The following is a 17624-nucleotide window of genomic DNA, read 5'->3' as shown; positions in this document are numbered from 1 at the left end:
TTAGTTATACAATACCTATTTAATAAATAAACTAAATGCCTTTTTTTGTACAAAAGTAATGCGCATTAATTAACTAAATGTCATTTATTTATAGTTAAAGTATTTTTTACATGTTTATACCTAAGTATCTTTTAGAGGTGTTTATTACTAAATGTTATATTTGCGTGTGAACAAAAACATTTTAAATAACATAATGATAAGATATAAGGTTTATTTGATTTTTTTTGACACATTTGGATGTTATAGTGTTTTTCTTGCACTTTGAATTAATTTCTATGCACACCAATGTACAAAGATGCTCAAGTTTTAAACCACTTTTTATGTAACACTTAAGATAGATTAAGTTTAATTTATGCATATTTTTCTAACACTATTGTTTCTACATGTAATATCTAAGTGTGCTTAAAAAATGTATATGACATAAATTAAAACAGCTTTTGTTTGGTATACATTTTCATTTTTAAAACAATGTTTTTTGGCGTATTAACTTAATTTTTTTGCGTTACATACTACTTTACACAATTGCTGTTTTTTGCAATTACTTATTTAAACAAACTAGATTTAAGGATAGTAAGTTTATTTAGTTTGTACATTGTTAATCAAAATAGTTCAAATTCAAGAAATTAAAAAACTTAACTTGCCACACACTCAAACTATGACTATTTGAAGATTTCAAATCTCAAGTTAATTTAGTCATTTTTCAGTTTTTGGCTTGAATTGCTTTTTGTATACGAAAATATCAGGCTAGTTTTTTGTTACTCAGGCTGGCTTTTTTGCTTTAAAGAGTGGCAAACTAAACTTATGATTTATGTCAGGGTTGCCACTCGTTTTTTCAAAAAATTTTCCGGGTTTTCCAAATTTCTTCCAGGTTTTAAAGTATACACTTCTGGGACTATTTTTAGTTTAAAGTTAAGTTCAAAATAAGAAACTGTGTTAAATAGTATAAAAATATTGAAAAGATACTCGAAAGCTATTTTAAATGCGTTTTTAATAAAAAAAAATTTTGATGAATACAAAAATTTTTGTCTCTATGATAGATTTCTAGAGCCAAATCGAAATTTTACGACTTAACATGTAAAATTTGTTAGAAATTCAAGATTTTTCCAGGTTTTTTTGCCTTAATTATCAAATTCCAAGTTTTTCAAGGTTTTTCCAGGTTTCTAGGTAAAGTGGCAACCCTAATATGTTTTGTTTGATTCACAGTGTTGGTTTGAATTATAATATAAGTTAAATTTTAATTCTTCCAGCTGATATAATACAAAATAATATTTACATTATTGTATACAAATATGTGTGAACAACCAGTGTTGCCAAAAAACTTGAATCCCGGAAAAGCTTGGAATTTGACAATTTATGCTTAAAAAATCTGGAAAAAGCTTGAATCTGAGAATTTTTTTTTAAACTGGAATTTCAAACAATTTTACATATAAATTGGTGAAATTTAAATTTGACGCAAAAATCTATAATATAAGTTTTTTTATTAAAAACTACGTTTAAAGTAGCTTAACAGTATCTTTTTAATATTGGTATATTATTTAAGACAGTTTTTAACCTTTAGTTTATATCAATACTAAAAATATAAGAAAAAATTTGTACCTTAAAAAATTTTATATTGATGCATCGCACCTTTTTTTTTAAACCGTATTTACCTATTGTTGTGCTTTGCATTGGAACTAAGCCTAGAAATGCTTCAAAATGTCAAAGTTAGTAAAAACATCTCTTAAAAAATTCTCAGATGAGCAATATTTCTTGTATCAGTGCTCTCATCTTAACAGATTAATTAAAATCCTAATTTGATTTATGCAGCTTTAAAATCCCAAGCGTTTTCTAAACACAGCTTGTTGTTGTCATTGCAGTAATAAACAAAAATATTTTACTATAACTACCTCCAGCGTAATACTTGAAAAAAAAAATAATATTCTAAACGGTATCTCCATTTTAGTAATTAATTTTACTTCTTTATAACTTGACAGTTACTGAAAATATTCTTGTGCATTGTTGCAACTGACTTTAGCAATTTTCTTTTTCGTTTCTCGCAATAATTCCTTACTAACGTTTTTTTAATTCTTTTAGCTTGTCTTAAATTTCACATTTACTATTTTAAAATATAATATTTTTATTGCAGAGAAAGAAATGCTATAATTTTCAATAAAAAATAAGTTTTTCTACTTCATTAATGGCTTATTAAACTTTTATACTTTTGTTAAAAATGTTTAATAAATCTCGTTGTCCCCTCAAACTGAGTTATAATATATTTTTATTATTGTATATCTAACTTATTGTTAAACTTCTTTACATTTTTTATTTTGTGAACCTTATTTTAAACAGGGTCGCCAAAAAAACAGGATAGTTTAAAAGTCTGAAAAACTAAAAATAGGTTATTCCTGTTTAGATTTTTTTTTTTAACTTAGGTGTATGTGAAACGTTTATTTCAGAAACTTTAAAAAAAATTTGCATTCTCAGAACAGTTTTTATGACTGTAATGTAAATGTATTTTAGTATTTGCAATTTTTTTCTTGTCGTATTACATATTGTGTACTTTTTAATAATAATGATATTTTATTTAGATATTTAAGTTTGATTACTAGCAATTTTTTAGCTTTTTAAACTTTTAAAAAACTTAGGCTGGTTTGATATAACTCAGAAATTTTGGCTTTTATACTGACAACCATGTAAAATACAATTAATTATTACTTAGGTACTTTATTAAAATATTCGAGAGTTAATTGTGTTAAAAAACTTTTTTTAGCTTTTTACAATACAAATGGGTAACATTTTTATTTAATTAACTAATTACTGACTTTTTTAAAGTGTGTAATGTAATCTATTTCAGACGCAAAAATTATTTTTGAAGGTAAATACTTTTAGAAATATTACAAAAGCGTTAATAATATAAGAAATGTATAAACAAATCCATAAATGTTTTTCTAGCGTTTTAGTTGTTAGTAGAATTACAAACATTTTAAGTTTAACTCTTTAATTCCTTAAGAAAGTACATAGTTTATTAACACTTAAGTATATTCAACTTAAGTATATTATAGTCAATGTAAATTTGATTCTAATAAGTATCGAGAATTTAAATAGGCATTCTATGTATAGGTGAGAGTCATTTAAAATAATAAAGTGAATAAAAGTAAAGTTTTCTCTAGTGTGACTAAAACCTAAATATTATTAAAATGTCACTAAAATTAAAACTGCGGCCCGCGAAGACTTTGGAAACTTGAAATTTGGCCCGCGAGCACCAACTGCCTGCCGACCCCTGCATTATGTAATTAAATGTGTCTGTACAACTTCAGATACTACACGTAGTAACAAAAATTGTAGAAAATTATGCACATAGTAAACTTAATTTAACTTAAGTATTAAACAAAAAGTGGTTTAAAGTATTAGCATCTTTGTACATTGGTGTGCATAGGAATTAATTTAAAGTGCAAAGAAAACTACTAAAAAATAAAAATGTTCCAAAACCAAAATCAAATATACATTATTTCTTATTATTATGTTATTTTAAATGTTTTTGTGCACACTCAAATACAACATTTAATAATAAAATATCTATAAAAGAAACGTAGGTATATAAAAAAAATAATAAGAATACTTAAAACTTAAAGAAATGACATTTTATAGCAGTACTGTGCATCACTTTCATACACAATGGAAAATGTTTGCATCTAGTTTATTTACTAAATAGGTATTATATAACTTGTAATCCAAGCACTCTCCATTCTCTTTTTTCAGATAATTACCTGCTGTTGTAAAAATAAAGTTAAAATGAAACTGAAAAAAAAAACTGTAAAACTGCTAATTTTTCTTTTTAACATTTTTAAGCTAAGGCAGTAAAGTCTTTTTATTATTTTAAAATTTTATACAAGGACTTAAAACGAAGTTAGTCAAACTAAACCAAATTACTGAAAAAAATTTAATTCAAAATATATTTTTGCTCAGCGGGCCACATTAACATGCTCGCGGGCCATAATATTTTCTTTCGAGGGCCGAATTCCATTCAAAAAAATAAACGTGCTCGCGGTCCGCAATTTGCTGACACCTGTTTTATACAATTAATCATATCCAATTTAACTTGAACCCCTTCTGTTCTGGCTTTGTTCGTATCACCAATTTGGACCTGGGGCAATGAAGACTTTTAACCTATGCAGAGCGAGTGGTACTTTTTTTTCTAAGGGAACCATTGAAGCAGTAGTGCGCTCTTCCTCAACATTCTTATGATCCCCATCAGCTTCATTTGTCTCATCAGTTCTGGTATAATCCGAACCACCTGAAAACGTTGAAGGCGAATCAAGAGACTGATGTTTTACATTGTCCTACTGTAAGCTAGGTTAATCTCGACTAGGTTAGTTCATGGAATGACTTTGTCTCAATACTCGTTGAAATTCAGTCGCACAACCGCAAAAACCCTTCAATTCCCACCATTGAAAGTCATGCCAAGTTTTTATACGTAGTATAGAAAACCTAGTGTCATTAAGTTTAATTTGAATTTAATTATGGTTTTTAGTGTAGTTATACATTACAGTATATCCTTACAACCTTTTGTTTTAAGTTGCTATATTGATATATTAAACTTGAGTTTCAAAACTGAGGTTAGTCCAAAACTCAAAACTTTTTTTCCAAAAAGTCTGATTAAACTTGTTATTATAATTTCTTAAATATACATAGTTTAATTAAACAATAACAGTTATTATTGGAATTACTGTTTTAGTATTAATTGTAACAAGTAAAACTAAATTTTGTTGTTATATTATAGTTAAGTGTTTTGAATACAAATGTCACATATGGAGTGTTAATCATTAGAATACTAGATGTGTAAAAAAATAAGGATTAAAAATTTAAAGATTTTCTAAGAATAACATGTTATCAAAAAATATAAAACATCAAGTTATACATATTTTAAAAATGAAACTTTTTTATCTTTAAATTAGAAGAGCTACTTTTTTTCATCCATCGTAATGATAAAAGTTCTGGTTACATAAAATCTGTAAAAAGCTAATATTGTTAATGACCTTTGAAAACACCTTAGCTGATAATAATTTTTTTAAGAACATAGAAATATTAGAAAAAAAAAATTTCAATAATTTAAATCTGGGATGATTTGATTTCGTTTCTAAATTACTTTAATTTCCTAGAAATTTACTATACAAAATTTTATACAAAAGTAAAGAAAAGTATTAGTTTTCAATTAACAGTTTAAACGTTCTGGATTTATGAGCCAAATTGAATGATTACTAAGAAAAACAGTTTATAAAGAAGAATGTTTTTATAATCCTTTATTCAACTTCCTAACTTTAATTTGGTGTTTTATTAGCTAGATTTTAGTTCTGCTTGTAAATATGTTTCTAGGTAATTTTTAAACCAATAATAATAATATTAACAAAGTAGCTATAAAAATTTTTAGTGGAATTGCACAGAGTTTTTTTTTCAATAATAAGTAACTTTAAAAATTTATTTTATAAGTTATGTCAAATGATGCTTAATTTTAATCTAATTTTTAATGATATGTCTCCATAAAATTAGGGCTGCACATAATTATATTTTCTACAACCTAACAATCATTAACATAACATTGGATTTTGTTTTTGATGTGGATTTCAGTGCAGAATTTTTTTTAACAGATTTTTTGTTGAAGTCACTGCAATGTCTCTTATCTAAATAGTTTATCAATAAAAATAATTTTTTTGAACTATTAATGAGCTGATATTTTTCAAATAGCTTTACTCAAATAGCTTTTTTTTACTCAAATCCATCATTATATTTATTGTGTCACTTCTTGTTTAGGCTATTTATTCACTCTACTGCTCTAAAAACTCAACACTTTAAATTTAGAAATAAAAATGGAAAGCTGCTAAAGTAAGCATAAGCAAATGTTATGTTGAAAACAGCTTACAGTAAAATATTTAGGGATGTTTTTAATTTAAGATTTAGAGGTATCACCACTTAGTCCAGGAAACTGAAACTTTTCTTGGTTTGCCGTTGGTCTATATTTTTTTTCTTTTGCTTATGTTGCTTTAATCAAAATGAATAGTTTTTACCTAGTTTTACTATCTAACCAACAACCTGAATTAATCATAGAAGTCTACACCTTAAATTAACAATATGAAAAGAACCACTTCAACAAGTTATCAAGGTTCATCACATGAAAGTCTACCTGGTAAGACAAAGAAAATAAAAGTTAATACGACAAATGAAAATTCACCCAATAATAGCAATTCATATCGTACAAATACTGGTGGTTCTCATTATGTTCAAGCATGCAAAGAAAACATCATGGCTAACAATTGTGTTATTAGAACTGGTTAGAATAGTTTTAAAATTATATTTAGCAATGTCAATCACTTATTCTGTATATAAATTAATACCTTAAAATACACAGTAAACACAAACGATTATTTTTTTTAATTTATGACTGATTATGCTTTATTTGGTTTGTGTTTATACAGAAAAGATAATTTAGGATTGTAACTTTTATTTTTTTAATTTTAACTGGTTGCCTTGGTAAGAAACGAAACTGAAAAATATTAGCATAAGTAGAGGATAAAATGGTGTTCATAGTAGACTGTAGTTTCCATTGTCGATTTCGGCGGAAATGGATTTTAAAAAAATTGCATAACATTTTTAATATTTTAAATGTTTACTTTTTACTTCATACTATCATATGTTCTCATCATGTTTACCACAATAAAAAATCATTTAAGCTAGTTGAGATATTTCAGACTATGTAGCTAAAAATTTTCAAAAACCCCCGGTTTAGTTTTGGTGTTTTTATTATAGGATTTTTTTTTAGTACTATAAAACTTTGGTTTATTTTAACTGTTCATTGAATAACTGATAACAAGCTTTATTTAGTATTCAAAATATTACATTTGCAGAAAACCTGGTTGTTGATGAGAACAATCTTATACTATTAATAAAATTTAACAAGACTTTATTAGCTGAAGCTAAAAAAATTAAAATAAAAAGGTATATGAGAAACAAAACTAATAGAATTAGTTGTTTAACCCTGTATTACTTGTCGAATACTTTCAAGCTTTTAACTTCTTCAAAACACTTTAAATTCTTTATTGAGCGTTGTTTCCCAATAGTTGCTGAGTCTGACAGCTTTTTAGAACTAGATTATATCTCGGTTAGAAAAATACTCGTAAGCAATGAACCAAACATTGATTCCGAACTGCAAGTATATAATACAGCAGATAGCTGGTTGTGCCATAACATAACCGAACGTAGCAAATATGCAAGACAACTTTTGTCCAAGATTCGACTTTCGCTTCTATCGATTCCAGCTTTGTACAAAATATTAGAAAACACATATTCTTTAAACACCATCAATGAGTGTGCTAGCAGTATTAAAGAGGTTTTATGAAAACAAACAATTAAACACAGAAAATTGCAATATTACAAGAAGGTATTGCAACCAAACTAACTTTGACATACTATTTTCGGGGGGAACGTATAACGGATTTGACTTTGTAACTGTTGTGAGATCTTTTTACTTAAACAATGATATAAAATTAAATAGTTTGTATCAAAGGAATATGATTCCATTGTTTCCCAAATTTATTTGCGTTAAAGGTAAGGTTTATGCGTTTGGACCCATTAAAAGAATTTTTGAAAGGTCCATGATGTCAGTTTGCAAATACTCAACTTTTACCGACTTCTGGGAGCTTTTAACTGACAAGTGTGAAGACCGTGTTTTTTTTTCGTTCTGTTCTTTTATGGGTAGCATTTACATCATGGGAGGGTGCATTATGAGGATACATACAGCAAGTTGTGTTAAGTTTTGTACAAAAAGCCTTAAATGGAATGAAGTATCCGGGATGAGCCGACCAATAAGATGTACAGCTTGCTCGGTATTTGAAGGGAGAATTGTCGTATCTGGTGGATCTAACAATGGTATACACAATACTGTTGAAGCATATGATCATGTAGCTGATACATGTCATACTAAAACTTAATATTTTTTATGTTTGTTTTAGTTTAAAACGACAATCTTGAGTATTTTAAATTAAGTAAATAAATTAAGTATGGTAAATCTATTACAAAGTACTGACACCAACTATATTTATTTGTAACTTTATTGAAAAGCCGTTTTTACTTGCTAAAAATTTCATAAACTAAATGAAGACTAAGAATATATATCAGTATAAAACATATGAAATTAAAATAAAATTAAGGCGCATATATAAAAAAACTGAAAATTTACTATTCTATAAACAACTTAAAGTTTAAACGTTTTAATCAGAAACTTAATCAAACACTACAATTGGTATTTCATACTGAAATCGCCAGGTTTGTTATAAAAAAGAATTCTTTGCTTCTTATTTTTAATTAATTTCATAAATTTAGTTATTTTTATATAAAAAATTACTTATAAGTCCATTTGTTTTTAATTTTTTTTGATAACTCACATTTAAGTAAGTGTTGTGTTTTACATATAAATCTATAGATACGAACGGTCACTTTTGCACGGCGATTCTTTTGGACAAGCATCAAAAAAAAAACAATAAGTAAAATAATATGTATATATGAAAAACAACAAAATAAAAACAATAAGATAATTTTGAAAAAAAAATAAATAATTACCGACCGAAGGTAAAGGCCAGTGGTACCAGTGATAGTAAACGATGAAAATCGACCAGAGTAAGGGTTAGTGGTTGCAGTGATAGAAAAAGAATTCTTATAAAAAATTTTAATCAACAAAAGTACTGCCCAGGTTGATAGTTAGGATAAATAGTGATAGCAAAAAAAAACTAAAGCTAGTAACTTATATTAAAAGCTTTCAACCTGTTCAAAAGTATCTTCGTGCAAAATTGACACCACATGCTAAAGTGACGCTTGTGCAAAAGGATTGCCGTGCAAAATTGTTCCCTTTTGCTAAAATGTCACCTCAAGCAAAAGAAACCTTCGTTGAAAAGGTACACCCACCTATATACAAATATATTGTTTATTGAACGACAAAATAGCGCTCAATATAATTGGTGCTTGAATCTGGTATACAAAAAAACATTTCGGTATACGGGTCGTACACCACTTGGATACAGTTAAACACCTTGTCTAGGACATTTATACTCATATACTGGAGCTAAGTTATGAAATATAAATTTCCTCAACAAATAAATATTAATAAAATTTTCATTTCATCTTAATCTCTCTGCTTTTGAAAAACTATGTGTTCTACCTAAAATCAACAAAATTTGTAAACTTTGCTTTGTGAAATTTATAGTACTTTATATAATGGTGTAGGTCTGAACGTTGGTACTACTCATCATAGTCAAATCCAACATTGTTTAATATTTACTTATACTTACGATATTCTATTTGAGTTCACTTTATATAAATCAGACATAGCAGTTTAAACAATGTATGTTTTACGTTAAAAACCACAAAACACTATAGTAACAACACTATTTCAAAAATATAATTTTCTTAAAAAAAACTTCGACTATATAAACCTTAAATTATTCAAATTTAAAAAAAAAATTAAAAACTTTAACTCAAATGAGCTATAATGTGTTCAAAGATCTTTAAAAATATTAAATGATACTTGAGTAAAAACTAAACGATACTAAAAAAAGCTAAATACTATTAAACCTAACTCAAATATTTAGAGTAGTTATACATGTAGTTTAAATGTTAAATTTATTTGTTTTAAATACTTTTAATAACATACATTAAAATAAAGTTATAAAAGAATCATTTCAGTAAATGTTTCTCACAGTTACACAAAACAAATTTAACAACACAAGTTTACATTTTAGTTTTGTTTTTATGGAATTTAGTCAGTATTTACCGCCTGACTATTCCTAGTTCTAATTGGCTCATTAGGTTATTGTTGAGTGTTTTAAGAGTTCACTTCAGTATATGGTCATTGTTGTCTGGCTCTTTATAATCAATGTTAAAATCAATGAATAATGCAAGTAAATGCAGCACTTCAACACAAAATATCTAAAACAAATAAAGTGTTTACATTAAAACTGTTTATTTTTAGTAGACAATAAGTTTTCATATCTTTTTAAAATAACTTAACATAGTACATTTCGAATTTAAGTAATCTGTTAAAAAAAGATGAGTATTTGTAAAAAAAACAAAAATCGAACAAATATGTTTATTATTTTACATTAAAACTTAAGAAAATATTAACATATATGTGCTATTATATAACCAAATACTTAGTTTAAATTTATTATTAAAAACCTTAAAATAGAGCTTAATTAACTTGTTGCATGAAAACTTTATTAATGTTTTTAAAATCTACTCAGTACTTATAATACGTGCGAACATTAGGTATTAAAAGAGTTAAAGCAATGAATAAATAAAGGTATTTTGTTTTTCTATACTAAGTTTTATTAATTGTTTCTAAAACGATTTCACCAATATTTCAACACAGAAAATGATCTTAAGTATTTTGTTGCTTCACATGTTTTTACTGACCATTCATCGTTTTCAAAATCAAAGGTTTTGACTTGACTATTACTCTGAAAAACAAAAATCTTACTGTCAACTGTAATCGCTTCAGAAGGCATATATAAACCAATTCCAGAAGGTTGTTTCAACAGAGTAAACTTATTAGTAGTTGAATCAAAAACTTCACAATCGATTGTAAAAAATCCACCTATTATAAGCAATTTATTTTTTACTGCAACTGATTTGTGATAATCTCTTTCATTAATCATATCTGGCATGTTTTCCCAGGTATCTCCAATATGGTCATAAGCTTCAACAGTGTTTAAGATACCATTATGATATCCACCAGACACAACAGTTCTGCCTTCAAATACCGAGCAAGCTGAAAGTCTTCTTGCGTTGTTCATTCCTGATATTTCTTTCCATTTCAAAATTTTCGTATCAAGTACAAAACAAGTTGCTAATTCGTACATTTCTGTACCACGACCCATTCTGCCGCCCATGATATAAACATTATCCATAAAAGAACAAGCAGAAAACAACCTACGACCATCCATTATGTTAATTACATGTTCCCAAGTGTTGGTAACAGGTGAATATTTTTCAACTGTTTTTATCACTCCATTATCATCAATGCCACCAAACACATAAACTTCACCTTTAATACAAACTGCCACGAAAAAGTATCTCGCTTCTTTCAGGTGTGGCAATTTTTTTACTTCGCTAAAATTGTTTACATTAAACATTTTAACTTTATTTGATACTTTTTTTAGGTTTAAATACCTACCTCCAGATACTAATATTTTTAAATTAGTCTGGTTGCAGTACCTGCTTGTAATATTACAAATGTTTCTGTTTAATTGTTGTTTTTTAATTAAAACTGCTTCAATAATGTTATTACATTCATGATACTTTGACGATACTCTGTCTAAAATTTGTTTTAATACAGGAATTGATAGAATCTGAAGTCGAACTTTAGACAAAAGATCTTTTGCATACTTCCTTCGTTCAGTTATGTCATGACACAACCATCTATCTACTGCGTTAAATATTTGCAGTTCTGAGTCAATATTTAAGCCACTGCTTGAAAGTATCTTTTTAACATAGATATAGTCTAACTCTAAAAAATTGTCAGAATCTGCAATCATTGAAAAACAGCGCTCTATAAGGCTCATGGAAACTTTAGATGAATTTGATAGCTTGAAAATATTTGATAAGGAAAGTGTTACTAAACAATTTGTTATATCTGTTTTGATTAACATAAATTTGTTTATTTTGTTATCTTCAATTTCGTTTAGAAAAATCATGTTCAGGTATATTGACGTCACAATTTTGTTCCCGTCCGGAGTAAAGTTTTCTGTAAAGATTACAATTTCAACATTTCAAAACATAGTATCTATATATATATAAAATAAGGTTAATGTTTAAACTTAAACACTTTCAACTGAGCCCACTTGAAGGGCTTTTAAATAATTTATTGAAATGGCGATTTTAAAAACTCTGGAACATATGTTTCACAAAGCTTTATTTTTTCATAAAGCTTTGATCATCAGCCTATTTGTTTATTGATATTTAAATAAGAGAAGCGAATTTATATCGTCTTGTCGACATATAAAAAAGCTTCTCTTAAAACACAACAAATTTTGAAGCATTTTATAGTCAATTAACTGTTGTTTTCGTTAATTTTAGTTGTTTGATTAGTTAGAAGGTAGATCGATTTTTGTACTGAATATTTGTAATGTACAATATTACGTCATACTGTTTTTTGTTTTTTTGCATAACTTTTGTATCTTTGTTTAGTACAGTGCTTTTTATTTTGAATTTAACTGGCTGATGATCAAAGCTTTATGAAAAATTAAAGCTTTGTGAAACATATGTTCCAGAGTTTTTAAAATCGCCATTTCAATAAATTATATATATATATATATATATATATATATATATATATAAATAATCATTTAACCTTATCAGATTATGTCCCCTTTACACTAACTAGCAAAGGGGTAAAATTTAAATGGGTAATTTTCTAATATGGTTATAACTAACAAGGGGGGATATTATTTTTAGACTTTTGCTAAGCGATAGTTGAATAAAATAGTTTTCGAAAATTTTAAACGTTTTATAGTGTAATGAACACCTTAGTTTTTTATTTAGCCAAAATCTGGGTAAAAACAAGTGTTTTGGGGTTTAAAAAAGTTACAACTATGAACTGTAAAAATTATTAAAACAAGCAATAGTTGGAAAACATCGGTTAACTAAGTTTATGGAAACTTTAGCTAAACTTGATAGCTTAAAAATTTTCGACGAGTAATATATTGCTAAAAAAATTTTGTATCTATTTTTGACATTTAAATTTTGAATATTATAATCTTTAACATCGTTTAGGAGAATCTCGTTAAAAGTTACATTTGGCAAAAGCTTGTCCCGTACATGCATATGGTAGCGTTTTTGAAGAAGTTACATTTAAATAAGAAAATGCATAAAAAGTTTAACTAAATATATATAAACTTTATTGAGCTCACTAGCTTTTTCAGAGTTTCCTAAAATGGACGATATTTCTCCTTTAGGTTAATTTTTAATATCAGGCACCACTAACTGGTAAATTAACAAAAACTAAATAGGTAGGTTATTGAAAAAAGGTCTATTATTTTTGAACTTGTGGCCGAGGGGGAGTTACGAACTTAAGTTTGGAAACCCTGATTTATTCATACACTTTTTACTGATGCATCAAACATTATTGAAGTAGTTTAAAACTAGAAAACAAAAATATTTTACAATTTTAAAAAGTTAGAACTTTGAACTGAGTTATTGAATAAACCGCAATAAATAATTATAAAAAAATATTATTTTATATTAGTTTAAAAATAATGTATAATTTACAAAATTTTAGATTAAAATTATTAAAACATTAATAAAATAAACCTTGCATCCCGAAGTCTTTCACTTTATCAAACATTTTTTCGTTCAATTTTTCAATAGTTGCTTTCTTGTTTAACATAACAAATTCAGGGCAGTTTTGGTTGACAGTATTTGTTAGCGACCTGAATATATTTTGGCTTGCATGTTCAAGTCTTGTTGTCTTTCTACTAGGCTCTTTAAAACAGCTTTTTGCTTCTTTGGCTCGATTTTGCATATTTATTTTGAGATTATTTGACATTTTAAGGTTTAAAAATGTTATAAATCTAAAAGATAAAAAAACATGAATAAGTACAATTTTAATAAAATATATTCATTGAAAAAAAAGTTTAAAAATCAATGTATACAAGTTTAAAACAGAAATTCTGAAAGGTTGGTGTCATTTTAGAAATTTAGAAGGCCATAGATGCAAGGGTGGGGGTTTGAGTAGTAAATGGACATAGGATATCCATAATTCCATTATTTTAATCTTAAATAGATATTTTGAAATTGATGGTGAAGAGCAAGAAAATATCTTAATCGTATGTAAAGGTAGTTTTTAAGCTTTTACTTAGCTTTTTGCAAAACGTTTAGAAGTTTAGGGGCTATAAGCTGTTAAAGGAGGGTCACAAGACCACAATTTGAAACTTAGACTTATTATTCTTAAGTTTAACTTGATGAGCAAAAAAAGATCTTAGGCGTGTTTAGGGCAATTTTGATACTTTTTTAAATGTTATCGGAAGTTTTCAGAATATTAGGGGGCTAAATATGTAAAAGGGGTAACACGACTAAAATATGAAACTTACACAAGAAATTCTGGAGTAGATGATGATATGTAAAACAAAAGTTTTAGGCGTTTTAAGGGTAGTTTTTGAGAAAACTTGTCAGAGTGAATCACGGCTTTACGAAATTTTTAAAGGTTATTTTTTATTCGTTTTTGTAATGTCAAAATACATCTGTCATAAAAATAAACTTTACTTTAAATATGAAAATATATGAAATTTTTTTAATTTTATTTAAAAATATGAAAAAAGTTATACTAGAATACTACAATACTTTTGTAGTAAAAAACGATAGTCAGAACTTTACATAGTGTTCCTGATATTACTACTTGTTGTTTATCATACGACTATATGTAAGCTTAAGCTTGTCTCTTGGCACATGATGATCTTTTCTAGAGTTTGTCTTGGAAAAAATTTTTGCTGATGTTTAATTTAAGTTCACTCTAAAAGAGTTAGCATACGATACTTAACAAAAATTAATATAAAAACGCAGTATAATTATTCTACATTTAAACAAATAATATTTTAGCCTAGTTTTTAGATATCTTCATTCTACTCTTATCTTTATAAGTAATTGCTTAAACTAAAATTATCCTGCTAAATTAATTGTTTTGCGATTTTATATAGCAACTACGCCTACTACCTCTAGACTCACACCAATCTACAATTTTGGCAATAAATGTCTATTTAAAAGTTTAGGAAAAATATTCTGGAGTAAACTTGAAAAAAAAACATGAGTGAAATTTGTCAGAGACAAAGCATTAATTAACAAGTCTTCAAATTAACATAAAGTTGAATGGTCAACAAAAAAATCCATTATTAAAAGCCCTACTTAAACAGTGACTAAATATAATACTTACAGGGTGGCCACTAGGATGAATCCGTTGCCCTGAGCTTTGAGTTTCGCTTAGTAAAGTTTCAACGTTGGAAATCATATGAATAGTGAGCACAAAAAAAAATAATTAGATTCCTTGCTTTAAATTTGCTGGAACAAATTATTTATTGAAAGTTTAGCTTAATACCTCTTAATTTATAAAGGGGATAAAAAAACTGTTTCACTAAAAATCTACTTTCTCCTACCTTTTTTTGATATAACTTCCTGAAACGGTTAAGTAATATTTCTTGACATATTTAAAATTTATGTTTCAACAAAATTTAAAAAAGATTTAAAATAAAAATTTTCATACCAAAATAACAAAAAAAAATTTTTTTTTATTCTTTTTTTAAATTAGTTTTTATATATTTAAACGATTTTTAATTAACAAAAAATTTAAAGCATCAAAGAATTAAAACAAAATAAAATAACAAAAAACAATTTTTTTGTTATTTGAATTAAATTTTGATTTTTATCTTTTTTAAATTTTGTTAGGATAGAGTTTTCTAAATTTGTCATAGAATAATTCTTAGTCGTTTCAGGTATATATCTATTAAAAATCCTAGGAAAAAATAGATTTTTAGTGAAATAGTCTTTTTTTCCTATTCATAAATGTACAGGTATAGACTAAACTTTCAAAAACAATTTGCTCGAAGGTAAATTTAGGAAGCTAATTTTTTGTGCTTTCTATTCATGTGATTCCCCAACACAAAAAGTCAATTTATTTTAGAAATTTTTAAATTTTTTAGGGGCATTAGATTCACCCTAGTGGCCACTAAACCTGGAGTCCTGGAATTCGCTAATCTAGGCTTAAAAACCTTGAACTTGAGAAATAAGAAAAACAATCTGGAATATCAAATAATTTTTACATGTTAAGTAGTTAAATTTTGACTTGACACAAAAAACTATTATATAAACTTAATTTTTATGTCATCATAAAAAATTTTCTTTCCATTTCATAACTTTTGTATTGAACTCAAAACAAGTTGCTGTATCGTGCCCTCCTGTAACATGACCCATACGGCCGCCTATGATATAAACATTGTCCATAAAAGAACAAAAAGAAAAAAGTTTACGAGCATCTATCATGTTAATTACATGTTCCTAAGTGTTAGTAGCTCGGGAGTGTTTTTCAACTGACGTCATTTGTTTTCTAGACCGATCAAAACCACCAAACACATAAACTTTCATTTTTATACAAATTGCTCCAAAAAAGTATCTGGCATCCCTCATGTGTGGCAAACTATTGACTTCACTAAAGTTATCTGCATTAAATATTTTAACATCATTGGAAACGTTCGTTAGGTTAACATTCTTACCCCCACAAACTAATATGTTAAAGTTAGTCTGGTTGCAGTACCTGGTTGAGTTTAATTGTTGTTTATTGTTTAAAACAGCTTCAATAATATAACTACATTCTGGGTAATTTAATGATACATTGTCTAAAATTTGTTTTATTGCAGGAACTGATAGAATTGAAAGTCTAACCTTAGACAAAAGATTTATTGCGTATTTGCTACGTTCAGTTAGGTCATGACACAACCAGCTTAGAAATTCATTGAATACTTGCAATTCTGAGTTAATGTTTAAACCACTGCTTGAAAGTACTTTTCTGATAAAGATAAAGTCTAACTCTAAAAAATTATCAGAATCAGCAATCATTGGAAAACAGCGCTCTATAAAGCTCATGGAAATTCTAATTTAACTTAACAACTTAAAAATGTTTAATAAGTTATATATTAGTAAACATTTTTTTAATCAGATTTGGACATCACACATTTTTTTATTTTATCATTTTTAAATTCAGTAAGTAAGACTTTGTTAAATTTCATTGATGTCACAAGTTCATCCTTCTCCAAAATATGGTCTTCTGTAAAGATATAAAGTTAATATTTAGAAAACTCTATATCAAATATTGCGTAACATAGCAATTTTAATTAATCTCTCTAGCCTTTACAGAACTTCATAAAATGGGCAATATTACCCTATATGGTTAACTTTTGTATAAGGAAAACGACTAGTTAAGGGGCAAAAAATAAAAATGATAAGAAGCTGTTTAAAACAATTATCTGATACAGGCAAATATTATTTTAAAAGATTTTTCCTAGTGGGTGGAAAGTAAAACGAGTTTCGGAAACAATGTTTAGTCTTACATTGTTTATAAATGGTAATAAATTACTTAGTTTTTATTTTAAAAAACCTGAGTAAAAAAGCTTTGTTCTGATTTTTAAAACAAGTTACAGCTTTGAACTTTAACTTAATAAAAATAAAGTAAACAACGATACAGTTATTTAAAATAAAAAAGGAGTATTCAACTTTTGTCTAGATTAAATACCTTATAATATTCAATTTAAAAGATTAGAACCTTGATGTCCAAAGTCTTCGATTTTCTCTAACATGTTACTATCATATTTTTCAAAAGCTTTTTTCTTGTTTAACATAACGAATTCAGGGCAGTTTTGGTTCACAGAATTTGTTAACGACTTGAATACATTTTGTCTTGTATTTTAAAGTCTTGTTGTCTTTCTCCTTAGTGCTTTCTTGCAGCTATTTGGTTCTTTAGCTGGTTTATGAATATTTCTTTTCCAATTTTTTGGCATCTTAAAAGTTTTAATTTTATATATAATTTATAAATAAATGAAAACATAAATAAGTAGAATTAA

The 17624-nt window shown here is 26.7% G+C and overlaps 1 protein-coding gene across 1 annotated transcript; it reads right to left on the bottom strand.

Annotated features, from left to right (window-relative positions):
- Positions 1-4109: 4109 nt before the first annotated feature.
- On the bottom strand, positions 4110-11156 carry LOC145845985 (spermatocyte protein spe-26-like). The gene is made up of 2 exons (XM_082952950.1): positions 10502-11156; positions 4110-4273 (listed from the first exon to the last, which is right to left on the bottom strand). The coding sequence occupies exons 1-2, from the start codon at positions 11154-11156 to the stop codon at positions 4110-4112; spliced, it is 819 nt and encodes a 272-aa protein (XP_082809076.1).
- Between the last annotated feature and the right edge of the window lie 6468 nt (positions 11157-17624).

This window comes from Thalia democratica, unplaced genomic scaffold (genome assembly GCF_965202585.1).
Source record: "Thalia democratica unplaced genomic scaffold, ktThaDemo2.hap1.1 HAP1_SCAFFOLD_238, whole genome shotgun sequence".
NCBI lineage: Eukaryota > Metazoa > Chordata > Thaliacea > Salpida > Salpidae > Thalia > Thalia democratica.
Note: the sequence above shows the minus strand (reverse complement) of the source record. Positions and strands in the feature narration are given on the sequence as shown.

What these genes read in the sequence shown, in the direction of transcription:
- LOC145845985 (XM_082952950.1), bottom strand. Translation starts at nt 11,156, where the DNA reads ATGTTTAATGTAAACAATTTTAGCGAAGTAAAAAAATTGCCACACCTG. An exon ending in TGAAGCGATTACAGTTGACA is followed by an intron (nt 4,274 to 10,501) that starts GTAAGATTTTTG and finishes CAACGTTTTCAG; the next exon opens with GTGGTTCGGATTATACCAGA.